At 39.5% G+C, this 15,096-nt stretch overlaps 1 protein-coding gene across 2 annotated transcripts in view; it reads right to left on the bottom strand.

The window, feature by feature from the left end:
* Nucleotides 1–11,642, bottom strand: part of Map7d3 (MAP7 domain containing 3) — a 33,782-nt gene extending 22,140 nt beyond the window's left edge. For both annotated transcript variants that reach the window (XM_004862333.4, XM_087202120.1), the window contains exons 1-5: nt 11,507–11,642; nt 6,635–6,733; nt 6,460–6,543; nt 5,088–5,251; nt 1,368–1,482 (exon numbers count right to left, since the gene is read on the bottom strand). In XM_004862333.4, coding sequence (XP_004862390.2) covers nt 1,368–1,482; nt 5,088–5,251; nt 6,460–6,543; nt 6,635–6,733; nt 11,507–11,573 — 529 coding nt within the window. In that variant the 5' untranslated portion in view covers nt 11,574–11,642. The remainder of the gene's footprint in view (nt 1–1,367; nt 1,483–5,087; nt 5,252–6,459; nt 6,544–6,634; nt 6,734–11,506) is intronic.
* Nucleotides 11,643–15,096: the final 3,454 nt, after the last annotated feature.

Here is a 15,096-nt window from a genome sequence, read left to right as displayed (position 1 = left end):
CACCAGGAACTATAAGGTATTTGAAGTACCCATGGTAGATAACTTCATTTTGTTTAAAACAACACTACATTGTTACTATGAAGAGTTACAAAGTAGAGCTTGGTAATACAGCTATCACTAAGCATTTATGCTTTTTTGAGGGAAAGACAGAGACTTCTAAGTGAGAGGTACAATTTAAATATTGTGACCTATTAAATGATCAAAATAAAACTGTAAAAAAGCATGTCAAAGTAGAAATCACCAAATTTCCTGAAGTCTCAAGTATAAAGCAAGGAAGGTAATTATACTTGCCTGTCAATTTACTAAGTTTATAGTGGGTAACAAATATATGCAAAGCAGGCCAACCTGTCCAATGTTACAGATATGCTATTTTCCTTAAATGAGGTAATAATCATGATCCTTAACAGAAACTGAATGGCTACTCTAGACCTTAGAAAACGCAATTTCATTTATCAGTTAGCGAGATATGGATTAATTTAAAAGCCACTTGATGGCAATGTCTTTTGGCCAAAATAAGTTTCAGTTTGAGCTACCTGAGCCCAACAAGCTCATCTGATATGATTAATAAAAAATCATGGTACAAGGATTTATACTGATAAAAATATAAAATATTAATTTCTATTGTAAATTAACATGGCGCTTTTAAAAAATAAATGTAGATGTTCCGTAACCTAAATAAGTGGCACTGTAAAAATATATATAAATGATTTTCTCAAATTGAACGCATGAAATAACTACTTACTCTTGGCAACAGAATTTTGAAGACCTGCAAATGACATAGGTATTGTTTGATGAAAGCAGATGAGTCCTGTTGAAGTTTTTCAGTAGGTACAGACTGTTTTCTGACTAAAATATAATATTTAATAGTATTTCAAGAAGAAAGTATCATTAGCTGAAACAAAATGAGTTTTCATGATGTAGTTCTATGGAGCACATATGGGTATTAATTAGGCACATGATGTTCATTGTCAGTCACTCCTTACAAATTAATAAATTTAGCTTATGTTTTATGAAATTGTGTAGAATTATGTCCACACATAGGGAAATTTATAGTGAGTCAGTGGCAACTAAGGCAGACATCTTATTTTTAAAATATGCATTATATAATCTGTAGTTATTCATTATTCTTAGGCTGATTATAAATTTAAGTAAGATTTGGGATATATTGAGTTCAAATCTATTATAAAATCTTACCTGTTTCTTCTGCACTGGTACATTACATGAATTTAATTATAAACTTACTATGTAGAGCATTTTCATTCGGGACATAAAGATCAAAACCTTGCTATCAAAGCAACCTTCTACCCACAGCCAATATTTAAATATGAACATTAGCAAACTTAAAATTTGATAATTGTATTGATTACCGAGTTTGTTTTCAGAATTCATCATGGTAGAGCCTTCCCATGACCATCTCTTTTGCCGATGATCGATATGATTACTCCGTTCCAAAGTACGAGAAAGAACAGCTTTATATCTTTCCTATGTAAAATAAATGTTTATACATTCATTATGTGGGTTAGTATAATTTTGATTTGTGTTTCAGATAACAAACCCCATCACCAAATTTCTTTATCAGGTAGAAGCTTTTTTGTATCATCGGAGACATGTTTCAAGTGTCAATCAATACCAATGATTCTCCAGAATAACTTACTCTTTATTTTATAGATCTTGCAACAAGGAATTGAACACATTTCCCTCTTTTCTTATATTAGGAAATTTAGAACCAAACTTGTAGCCTCTTTCTAGCAATTGTACAAAGGCCCAGTGGTATACATTTGTGTATGCTAATCATACCTTATACTTTCCTATTTCCCTACCTCAACTTTCCCCTTCACCTGATTCCCCAAACCACTGATTTTATCATCTAGTGTGGTACATATACATTTTTAAAAATTACCTTAACATTTTTTGTGGAGTGACAGGGGAAAAATATCGACACACATAGAGTGAAATTATGACAATAACCTATTCTACCCATATCTATAAAAAGTAAATTCTGGTGTTAAATAGTAAAGTTTCAGCAAAGATAACCAATGACGTCGTGACCTCAAATGCAACCTAAAATGGTCAGAAGAACAACTACAGAAATTAAATGCCACACTGCAGCAGAACAACTGCACTTCCAGAAAGGAGTTCCAGGGCGGCTGGAGACATAGCTCAATAGCAGAGTGCATAGCATGTGCAAGGGCCTGGGTCCTACACATGAAATCACAAGGGAAGGGAAGGGAGGGGAAGGGAGGGGAAGGGAGGGGAAGGGAGGGGAAGGGAGGGGAAGGGAGGGGAGGGGAGGGGAGGGGAGGGGAGGGGAGGGGAGGGGAGGGGAGGGGAGGGAAGGGAAGGGAAGGGAAGGGAAGGGAAGGGAAGGGAAGGGAAGGGAAGGGAAGGAGAGGGAAGGGGAGGGGAAGGAAAAAAGGAAAAAAGAAAAAAAAGAAGCTGCTTCCATTCACTAGTTGCTATGCGACTTATGGGGGATGTAGCTTATTGCTACAGCATTTGCTTAACATGTGCAAGGCCCTGGCTTCAATCCCCAGCATCAAAACAAATCAAAACAGCAAACACTTTATCCACAAATGAGTTCTTTGCTCAGATATTTCTCAACCCTGTAATGTGACACATCATGGACTATATTTGAGAAAGCACATCAACTTCAGGGCTAGACATTTTGTATTCTTCCCTAACAACAATGGTTTCATAGCAACATTGTTCTTATAATGTCCTCACCATTTCTCTGAGGGTAAAGATAAAAATACTAGGAAAATGAAACAAAATTTCTCTAATGGCAATATTTGAAAATTAAACTTTCTAAAATGAATTATTCTACATTACTTAGAAACCCTGGAACTATAATAGAGTACAATCAGAGACGAATCTTCCCCTATTAAAATATATCTGATTCATAAGAATTCTGTCCTACTGGATTCAAATGCACTGACCCTCTGTGCTCTCTTTCAGATTCCTTCTTGCATCTGTGACCACTCCCACCTCTTATGTAAGTCTCTACCCTGTGTCATATATATCTCCTGTCTCCATGCACGCTTCCTTCTCTGCTCCCCAGAATTCCTCTCTTTTCTTCCACGCCTAGCCTACTCAGTGTTCCATGCTCCTACTCTGTCTGGGACGCTCTCACAATAGCTCTCCGGGATTCTCTTTTGCCTTTTCTCCCTGCCTTTCTGCCCCTTCTCCCACCATGTCCCCAGTTCCTTTTCTGTCTGCAGTAGCATTTTATTACATCTTTGTTCTCTCCCTTGGGATCCTCTTTTACTGAGATGGTTCTTCTTTTTTCTCTCAGTCCTTAGGACTATGTGTCTCTTCCCAGGAGACTCTCCCTCATTCTGTACAGTTTTCTATTTTACATTTTTGGTTCTCAAGCTGTCTTTAGTTTATTCTTTCCCTTCCCCCTCTCCCTTCTCCCCTCCCTTCTCCTCTCCCTACCTCTTCTCTCTCCTTCCCTTTCCTCCTTTTGCCTTTGCCCTCCCTGCCCCTCTGGCTTTCATCTCTTTATCACTGAGAAGTAAAATACAGAAATGTTTCACAGAGGATGACGGAAAGTGACAGAAATTCTGAATGAGATTTTAGCAAGTATTGGAACATGAAGCACACAGAGCACAACCAGCCATAGAAGAAGTTCAGAAAGACAGAGGGGAAGAGGTAGTGGACCATAGACAGGGGAGAAATGACAGAAGAGTCATCCTAAAATAAGGGAGATCTCCAAATGGGGCACAGTGGCCTGTTCGAGCAACTGTGTATACCAGGAAGGAGGAAAAGTGTCTTTCTTAGAGAGAAAGACAGAGAAATGCCTTGGGGAAAAGTGGAACCAAAGAGAAAAGGAGACAAAAAGAAATACTAAAATTAGAGCAATAGAAAATAAGAGAGGGAAGCCATGCATGGTGGTACAAGCCTGTAATCCCAGCACTCTGGGAGCCTGAAGAAGGAGAATCACGTGTTTGAGCTCAGCCTGGGCAACTTAGTGAGACCATGTCTGAAAACGAAAAAAAGGGTTCAAGTCCCAGTACTCAAATAAATAAACAGATACATAAGAGAGAGAGAGAGAGACAGACAGACAGACAGAGACAGAGACAGAGACATACATTGTGAGAGAACAGCAGGCAGAGTCCAAAGGTACGGAAAAGCAAAGAGAAGCTAAGACAAAGAGAAAGCTAAGCAAAGAAAAGCGAGCTGCATCATGCAGAAAAAGGTCAGAGTCAGACAGTCTTAAGACTTATTTAGGGACACCTGAGAGTCACTGGAACAAAGAGACAGGGCTGGCATCAGAGAACACATGCCTGATTCAGAAGGGGCCAAACATATGCACAGTAAAGTAGTGGAATGCCCTACAACAGAAATATTTAGTGTCAAAAAGAATCGTACTGACGATGAGATAGGTAGCCAGATGCCCAGCATAAAGAACAAAAGACAAACTGACTGAAGAGGCACAGAAGGGCAAAAGAAAGGGCATAATGAAGCCACTGACTCATACGAACAGCTTGCCGATGACACCAAAAACTCGGCCAGCGAGGAAAAGAGAGGACAGTGCCATGAAACAAGAGGCAGAACGCTGACTGAATCACAGGTCCAGAGGGGCTCTGTGAGGAAAACAAAGAGACTGGGACAGGGAGGGAGAGACTCTAGGACACACAAGAGAGAGCTAAGGGCCAGGGAAGGAAGAGTGAGTGCTCTGATCGGGCTAAGGACTCAGAGGGCTTGGGCGACATCAGCTAGAAGGGTCTGTAGGGTCTGTCGAGGAGGAGAGGAGGAGAGGAGGAGAGGAGGAGAGGAGGAGAGGAGGTGGGCCTGCCCTTAGACATTAGCCAGCGGGACAAGACTGAATGCCGCTTACAGTGGAACCGCTCAGAACAAACCTCAGACTGCAGGCATCCCATGAGCCACATCCTGAAGGTCTGCAAGGCTCCTCCTCTCTCCTGAGGTTGGTGGGACCTTACCAGTAAAGGACCAACAGCCAGAAAAGCAGGGACTCCTTCCCTTTCTACAGGGCCAGTAAAGGCCTAGAAGGGCTATGAGAGAGCACCTCGGACCCAGACAACACAGTGTCTATCATCAGATGAACAGGCTATACAATTACGAACCCTTTCTTCCTCTAATTTTTGTTTTCTTTTTTCTTCTGCAGATATTCTTCGCCGCTCATCTTTCTCTTTTTGTTCCCTTAGCTTTCGTTGCTTTTCTTCCAAATGTTTTTCATACTGGAGCTTGGCCTTTCTTTCTTTTTCAAGTAGTTGTAGTTCTTTACTGGCTGAAATATTCCAAATACATTTTCAAAGTGTAAGAGCCAAGAAAATACTTAAGTTTTCCACATTACACACATAGAAGGGAAAAGTTAATACATCTCATTCTGCTTCTTAAAATAACATAACCTGTAATAGTAACTAAAGATTTATTATATAAGTGAACTATATTTCATGGGGTGTTCATTTCACTCTGGAGAACTTGGGGTCTCTTAGGCAAGATGACTCTCATTCTGTCCACATGAAATTCCAAATTAAAAAGAAATATTTTCACTCGTGATATTTTTGCCAGCTTAAGGTGAAGTCAAACTCCTCCAGATTAATACGCTATATTTAAAAATTCACATTGAAAAAATACATGGCCAGAATGTACGCTTTGGTCCTCTCTCCTAGCAAGCTTCTTTCCAAGTCTACTTGTAGGGTTTACATTAATGGATTTAGCCATATACCGTATTACAGACGAGCATGTTTTCCGATATTCAAATTTTCCTTCACTAAAACCCAGAGAGTATCTATGCAACTGTAAAATATTCTCCCTAAGACAGTACTCTCTCTTTCCACACCCTTTCCATAAAAACAAAGATGAACTTGAATAAAGCTGAACACTAGTTTTGTCAGTGGCTTCAGAAGAGTAAAGGAGAAAGACACATAGTTGAAAAGTATGCTTTCAAGTTGGAGAAAGATTATTTTTTTGTTTTCTTGAGACAGGATCTTGCTATGTAATTCAGGCCAGCCTTGAACTCACTATGTAGCTCAGGCTGGCCTCATGGTGATCCTCCTGCCTCAGCCTCCCAAGTGCTGGGATTACAGGTCTGTGCCACCATGCCCGACTGAAAGATCATTCTTTTAGGTCCTAATTTATAAAAAAATCACACTTTAGAATCAGAGCAATCAGCAAAAAGATACTTGTTTTTATTTTCATTTTAAGAATTATCTTTTACTGAAAACGTATTTGATTTCTTTTTACAAATGTTAAAAAAATTTGTTCCTTAGTTTTCAGAAAATTAAAGGTAACAAATTACCTCTTCAAAAACAATTTAGTCAAAGATTTTTTCATGAGTTTTTAAAAATCTGATTTATAAAATAGCTTTAATCCAATCCAACACACTTATAGAACAGAAGTCATAATCTATCATATAAACATAAGAAAAAAGTAAAACTAATTCAGAAATATATAACCTTTATACAAAATTCATTAAGAAAATTTAAAACATACCTTCTTCTTGTCTTTTTCTTTCTTCTCTGCGCTCCTTTGCTAACTTTTGTTTCATATCATTTTTAAGCACAGAGCCATCTATAACTTTAAAAAAATATATAGTTAGACATTAATATGACATCAAATTTTAAAGATATGACATTCTGAAATCTATCAAAATATACAGAAATTATACCAGGTTTAACTGTTGATCTTATATTTGGTGAATGAGCGGGCAAAGAACAAACTCCACTCTGACTTCGTCTTTCTTTGGCAATTGCTTGCGCCTCAGCAACTACAATACAGGGAGATAAAGGAAAGGGATTAGATATTAAAGATACAAACACCTAATATGGGAGTTGGCAAACCTCAGTCAACTATGTCTTTGATAATAAAAGGTCAGATCACTTCCATAAAGTAAAATCATGACTGCTTAATGTGGGTGAACAACAAAGATGCGCTAAATATGCATGATGTTTGACAATACTTTAGTGAAGAACTCAAAGTATTTACTGTGGATATGGCAAGATATTTGTGGATATGAGGACAATCAGAGTTGCTAGTGGCAGTGGCAGCACAAGCTTGTGGATAAGTAGGAACCCAATGATTAATAGCTTCCTCAAATATCTCAAATAAGACATTACACCAAGTGTTAGAAAAATTGAGTTGGCAAAGAAATGGAAAAAATGTTTTGCCATACATGGGAATTTAGAAAATAAGAAGTCAAGAAGTTATGGATCTGAATCTGAAAGCAGAGTTTTAACAGTGAATCCTCAGAGACAGAGCTCAAAATTAAGGAATGCATTTATAAACTAGATTGGGGCTTTCTACCCTGGTTGTACACTAGGTCATCTAAGTTACTTTAAAAACATTAGCAATGCCTGATCTTGTCCTCTGTGGGGTCCAGGCATTTGTAGTTGTATATATACAGTGAATCCAGGACCTCTAGTATTCTGGGGATGAGCTCTATCACTGAGCTACATCCCTAGCCCCCCAAAGCTCTATTCTGATGAATAGTGAAGGTGTAGGGTGACCCCATGTCTACAAGAAGGAATCTCCAAGGACATTATATCACTCTCTGTAGAAATAATACAAATTGATAAGGGGAACAACGGAGGGAGAAAGGAAAGAAAAGACAAGGAAAAAAAAGAGAAAATAGAAGGAAAAAAATGGAAACAAAGCTTTTGTATATAAGGAAGAGGGGTCGAAGGGGGGGAATGGGAAAAAAAGAAGATATATCATGTACAGGTACAAATTCCCTGAGGAATGCTATATATATATATATATATATATATATATATATATACACACACACATATATACATACACACACACATATAATCTACCAATAAATGATTTGTTTAAAAAAAACTAAAACATTTTTTAAAAAATTGCTAACACATATCTTGCATACTCAGCAGGAAAGCAATTAATAAGACATCAGTAAGATTGATGTGTAAGATTAGGAGAGCATAATTTGAGAGCAAGTGAGAAAAACTACAGGACATACATGGGTATTTTATAGTGGATCTCTGAACTCTTTACTTCCATGTATGTCTATATCTAAAGATGCCCCTAGGCATCTCAGGTATAGAAAAGACGATAGAAAACTCTTGTTTTATTCTTGTGTAAAAGTATAGGAAATACACTCCTATGATTTATATAACAGTTAAAGATGGGTAGTTAAAATAATTAAGGGACCAGAGGGCCTATCCTCACACTTACAAAATGAACGGATGCTGAGATTTTAGTTGCCACCAAGTTAAGCTCTCTGGAAGCTAATTTATGGTGTAATCTTGAAAATGACATCACAATTGTTGCCATAGGGATCATCATTTCAAAAGAGAAAGGATTTTTATATATATTTTTTTTTACAATCTATGACCTAGCTAAATTTCAAGATGAGACTCTTCTCAGCTTCCTTAATAATTCAACTACTAGCAATTGTGTGGACCACATTTATCCTCTGGATTTGAGATTAGTGTATTAACAAAAATTCTTTAATACAGTCTATGAATTAAACCTTCCCACATACTCCTCCATTTACATTTATGTGAGCACAGAAAAACAATAAAGAGCCTTGTAGTATTGTTTTTGCACATTTAGTTCTCCTGTTTAGAAGCCTTAAGGATGGTAGTCTGTATATGACACAACTTAGTTGATCATAAGGACAATTTCAAAATGCACAATTTTACCAAATTATTTAAAGATTTTATTAAACACAGATAACCTTAGAAGTAGTTGTGGTGGGAATAATGAAGCAAATCATATAAAGGCTAATGTGGGAATATCAAATCTTTTTAGACCATTGTATCCAAATTCCTACTGGCAAGAAATACATTCACGAAATGGATAGGCTTTAAAAATTACTTAAAATGTACAGGCAATGGGAGAAAGCCTTTATGTCTGGACTTAATTGAGTGAATATTTCATTTAACTTTATTGAAGGAAGGATTTAATTAATATTCAGTTAGAGGTATAAATCAATGCAGACATATATAAAATTAACAGCATTAACAGTAAGGTGGAGTTCTGGAGTTCTTATCCTAACTCTAAACCCATATTAAGGTAAAAGTTACCTTTTGCCTGGAGATAAAGAAAGTGTGAATTTATTATTAAACTTGAATTATGAATCTTAATATTTATGGTACTTTTCTAAAAACAGCCATGCCAAGTAATATATATCACTTCACCACTTACAAAGTTCATTTGTAGTACTTTATACAATTCTTGCAACAATTCTATAAAGTACACTTATCTTCCCCAGAAGGCTAAAACTTCCTGAAGACCCCTAAATCCAAACCAAAATAGCATGTCTTTAAAATTTAAAAAAAAAATGGGCAGAATTTTCTACATTTAGAGCCGTCTACAGCAGAATGGCTCTTTGGAAAAATATTAAGCTCCCCATTGTAGTACACATTTAAGTTGCAGAAGCTGCTCAGGATTTTTAAAAATTAATTTTATTGGTACAATTCAAATATACATAACAATCACATTCATCAAAGGGAATTTGTACCTGTACATGGTATATCTTGATTCCTCTTAATCCCCGCCCCTCCCTTCAACCTCCCCTTCCCTCCTTATATATAAAAGTTTTGTTTCCATTTTTTCCTTTCATGTTTGTTTTCTTTTCCTTTCTTTCTTTTAGGATTTTCTAACTAACTTTAAGGTTTCTTCTGCTCTAAAATTCTACAATGATCTGGCTCTCAATCTCTGTAGTTTTTTCTGCATTTGCAGAAAGTATTTCTTGAATAACATTCTAAACTGAGAAATTGTGTGTGCATTTAGAAAAGAAAGAAGGGAAAAGTGACAAGTCAGTGGCAAAGTTTCTTATGCTCATCTCGTTGAAATGTTCAAATAACTATTTTTAAAAGTCCTGTATAAATATGAAACATGTGTTTTGTTAAAATAAGCATGTTCCTTAGCCTTAGCACAGTACTAGACATAGGAAACAGCTCAGTAAATGGAGATGTACACATTTATGTAATAGATACTGTATACACTAAGGGATACATACATAAATGAATACAATAAGTACAGGTAGACTATTGTGCACCTATGTAAGTTATTTGTTCAGGACACCATTTTAACTCAGGCAGCCAGACTCCCACCAGATGAAATTGACCTTGTGGCAAAAGCATTTCACTGTCCCCTTGACCCCTTCAGGAAAAAGCTGAGACCAAGACAGCAGTTCCAATCAAGCTGGTGCTGTGAAAGTCTAAAGTCTGTTTTCAATTGCTAATAGGAAAGGGAGAAGAAGGATGTAAACTGGGTTCTAGATTAAGCCTTTTTGTAATGGCTTTTTTTTTTTTAGTTTGATGCGCTGTACAGTCACACAACTGCCCAGTAATTTTAAACTACATTTTAACATTCAATATGCAAAATTTTTAGAAGATATCCAGACCACAGTTCTTTTCAAAATACTGGAACACATACTGGTTAATCTCAATCAATGAAATAAATTATCAGACAACCTTAGGTGTCAACAAGCAATGCAACAATCCATTGCAAGCTCTCTCTCTAGGTTAACTAGAGAGGGGCACTATTCTTTTCCCCTGGGCATGGTGAAAATCTATTTGCTTCTGACACATACTTTGGAGAGTGATTCAAAGTGTTCTTCAGTAACATATGGCCTCCCAATCTCAGTCTAAATTAACTTTAATTGCAAATGAGAACATTCCCTAAGGATTTCAATCAAAGTCAAAACCATTTTATTCAGTAGCGGGAATTAGCCTGAAAGCAGGCTAAAAGCAACCTCCCACAAGTAAGAAATACTACGTCGCTCAGGTAGTGGAGCAGTCTCCTGACCCAAGCAATGCGCTCCCAAATTTGATTAAATTAACAATTTTTTGGAGGGGGGGAGTATTTTTTGATGATGGGATCTGTTGAGAAGAAAACACTCCAAAGTGCTGATTCTCCTTCAGTTCAGCCTAGGGACTGCAAGATGTCCCACTGAAGGTGACATCTTGTCCAAGTCATGTGGTACAGCAGACAAATCAGGAGATGCACAGTCAAGTCCCCCCCCCCCCCAACTTTCAAGCCCTCTTCCCCCAGCTCTTTCATCCCTGGACCGAGACCAAGAGGGTGTGAACGCCGCCGCGGACCAGCGAAAGCACAAACTTTCCAAGCCTGGAAGCCGTGCAGTGGCCGCCCGCTCCTCCCGGACAGCCCGGCTCGGCGGGGCAATCGCGCGGGCGTCCGCCGGCCCCAGCAGAAGGCGGGGCTCCGGCCGTCAGCGGCGTCCGAGGTCCCGGCCGCGCCCGTTAGCTCCATCGAGCCCCGCCCGCCCGCGGGGGTTCGGCGCTTGGCAGCGGCATTTGCGCGGTTGGCAGCGGGACTCAGGCCGCGGGCGACGCTGCTCGGCCGTTTCCCTCCGGCCCCGGGCCGACGACTCCCCCCGGGCCATCCCAGGGGCTCCTGCGGGGGTGAAGGGAGGACCGGACGGTGCGCGGCAACTCCGGAAAAAAGTTTTCAGGAGTCCGCCGCGCCGCTCCGTCGGTCCCCTAGGCCTCGGAACCCCGCCTCCCGCGCCGGCCCGAGTTCCACCCGGAGCCGCCGGCCCGCTCACCCATGCGTTCCCTCAGACCCCGCAAGGATGTGCTGCCGCTGCCACCGCGGACAGCATGCTCCGCCATCTTCGGAGCCGAGCTGGGAAGCGCCAGTGGCTCTGGGGCCCCAGTGCGCAGGCGCTAAAGCGGCCTCAGCCGGGGCCGCGGCTGGGACCACGGGGGTGGGGGGTGGGGGGTGGGGGGGTGGAGCGAGGCGGGGCCCGAAGGGCCTGGACGAAGCTTCAGGACCTTCAGCCTAGGCAGAGCGGCTCTTCACCCAGTGCTGCACTGGCGGGATAGCGACTAACTTCTCTAAATAAACCTTCTCCCAGGTTCCATGTTCTACCCTTGCATCCTGGGCGCCAGCCAATCAGCAACCTGCTTGGCCATCCAATGTCTCTTCTCTTCCTTTATCACCCTACCCAGCAACTCAGTAACATTCCATCCTTACCCACCCATTCATTCAGTTAAGGAGCATTTATGAAGTACCCTGTATGTGCATTTGTATCATGGGTTTGCTAATCTTTGAAATACTACACAAAGAAAGGTCCAAGTTGAGGGAACAGACTCAGGGAGAGGCTGGGAGGGGTACAGGTTGCTGTGCGGTGTGGCGGTCCCCATTCATGAGGAGACACTTTCTTACGTGGTTGCGGAACAAATCATGGCACTGTTAGGTCTGAAAGTTGACTGCAGAATCATCACGGTGTTTGTGGGCTTTTAAGGTGAAAGAGAGGACTTAGAATGAATTTCTCCAGATTTGGCTGGAGGCCCTTAAAAATCGCCAAATGTTTTTTCCATCCACAAGGGAAAAATACTGGCCGGAGGTACATCATTTCATGCGCGCTTGTGTAGGTGGATCATTGCCTGTACGGTTATTAATGTGTGTTTTGATGAAAGGTTGTCATGGTTGGGACTGCAGGAGACCTCCAGCTGGGGTAGGAGATCACTTGTGGGATGAACATTTTGATGAGCTCTCTGAGTTCTCAAAATGACATGGGAGCCATAAAATGGAAGAAGCTAATAATAGCAGACGCTGGTTACTATGTGCCAGGTACTCTTCTAACTGCACTACGTTTATGAATACATTTAATCTCCCTATTATGGCTAGGAGGCTTGTGCCATCATCGCCCCCATTTTAGAGCTGAGATAACTAAATCAGAGAGTTTAAATCGTTTGTCCAGAGTCACATAATAAGTGGCAGAACTGGAATTTGAATCCAAAACATCCTGCTTTGGTATTCGTGTGATCAGCCTTGTTTCATGAGAGTTGAGACCTAGATACTTTATTAATGATTAGTATCCAGAATGTACAGAGATCTAAAAGTACACAAGAAAAATAAAAAACCTCTAAAAAGTGGGCAAAAGGCATAAACAGGCCTATCACAGGAGAGAAAACACAAATAGCATATACATAAATTTATTTTTTAAATACTCAAACACTTTAATAGTCAAGACAAATGAAAAGCACTACAAGATATGTTACACCTACAGAAGTAGCACATTTAGACAAATCTGGGCTGTGGCATATTCTACAAAACAAATGGCCTGGATGCTTCAAAATGTTGTCACAAAAGACTGAAAAAACCAGGGAAGTCTTCTAGAACAGAAGAGGCAAAGAAGATCAAATGCAGTGTGTGATCTTTGATTATATCCTGGATTGAAAAATAGCTTTCAAGGGCATTCCTTATTGGGACAGTTGGGAAATTTTGAATATGAACTCTGTAATATTATATCAAGGTCAGAGTTTTGGCTGTAAGAATGGCATTTTAATTATATAGGAAAACGTCCTTTTTCTTAAATAAATGCAAATAAATGCTGAAGAAATGAGGAGTGAAGCCACATAATGTCTGAAACATACCGACAAGTATTTCAGAGGAAAAACAGATAAGAGCAAATATTACAAAATGTTAAAAATCGAGACAGTTACATGAAGTTCATTTTACTATTGTTTCAACTCTTCTGTAGTATTTTTGTAATATAGGAAGTTTGTATTCAGCTTACTTGTAAACACCACTACTTTGAAAAATAAGACTTTATTAGAAATTACATATAGGGAAGAACCTTACGTAATCTTTTCAGCGTTTAGGGCCTTTAAAGGCCTTAGCTTAATATCTGTCTGGCAATGGAGATAGACAGATATGACTATTGAGCAGCCTCTTTCTAGAAAGTCTCAGTCCCAATCAAATACATGTGTAAAGGAAAAAGAATCACATTTGCCATGCTCTGTATTTGATAAGGAATACAGTCGAATGAGTGAAAGAGAGTACTGAAAGGAGGAAGAGATGAAAATATTTTGGGTGGCCACTGGGGTGTAGAATCTAGATTTAAAATTTTTAAAGGACAAGAAAATGTCTTCATTTTCTTTCTTGACTTCAAATAAAGTAAAGCAAACATGGGCTGTGCCTTCTTATTCTAAATACAGGCCTGCAATATAAGGGAAGTTCATAGGAGTCAAAAAGCATAAAATATCAAGGGCTGCCCTTTAAAGACACGGTGGGACTTCTGTTAGAGCTAAAACTTGGTAAAATTCAGATGGGAGAAAGTGAACAGAAAAGAGGAGTCAGAATGATTTAAGATGCAGAATCTTAGAGTTTTTCATTCTATCAGTGTTATTTGTATAGCACACACTTGTAAGGAAGGGTACTCTATAACGTCTGAGATGATGTCAACTACAGTGGAGCATATAATACCATTACATGTTGATACTGTGACATATTAGAAATGCTAATACAGATCTAGTGTCATGTGCATCATGGATATTTATTTATTTATTTAACCAAGAGTGGGCAGAATCTTTGCCCTTGGATACATGGAAAGCCAAGGTACCACTATGACGTTAGATGAGCAACATAAGGAGGGAAGTGCATCATAATACAGGCAGATGGGGGGTACATGACACACAGGGAGGGGCAGCAGAGATGCCTGATACAAAACACAAGATTTTTCTTCTCTTTTCCTCACACACGACAGTGCATACACAAACCAAACTACTGTTTTCTAATGAGCTATTTAGATGAGGGAGGGGGAAAGTAAAGCCATGCAGATCCCATGCAGGGAATGAAAGACAGAAAACACTCCTACTAATTTTTTTCCCAGGGAATTTGGTACAAATTGAGAGGAGGGAGACCACATCCCATTACCCAAGATATGTAGCCCCCACTTTATCCTGCTTTGAATTCAGATGCTTCAGAGGGGCAGTTTGTTGCTTTGAGTACTGATATAGATGTTGGAAGCTGTGTGGATGGAAGGAATTTCATCCATATTTATATATTGCACTTCAGGAATCATCAACTCCTATCACTCTAAAAAGTCTTTGATCATTAAGGCTTTGAGACCCAAGCTGAAACAATTTTTAATGGTTACAAATCTATCTTTACCCTGGGTCTTCTTGAGAATTGGTTTGCAAAACTCAAATGTCAGTGGGCTCATACAGTTGTGCAGCTGAATAACTGCACTGTAAACCTCATTGTTTCTTTGTGAGCTCAAAGCTTAAAGAATGTGCACTTTGGGAGGAAGAAGGGCTGGAGTGTATGAAGTGACCCGTGTGCACACTCTCTAGAGGCCATAGTGTCAGCTTACTCACATGGGCAGCCAAGAGCCAAAGCAGATTT

This window comes from Heterocephalus glaber, unplaced genomic scaffold, assembly GCF_053883595.1.
Source record: "Heterocephalus glaber isolate CG9 unplaced genomic scaffold, H.glaber_assembly_v1.0 deba00001764, whole genome shotgun sequence".
Lineage (NCBI taxonomy): Eukaryota > Metazoa > Chordata > Mammalia > Rodentia > Bathyergidae > Heterocephalus > Heterocephalus glaber.
The sequence above is the reverse complement of the archived record's forward strand: the minus strand, read 5'-3'. Positions and strand labels throughout refer to the sequence as shown.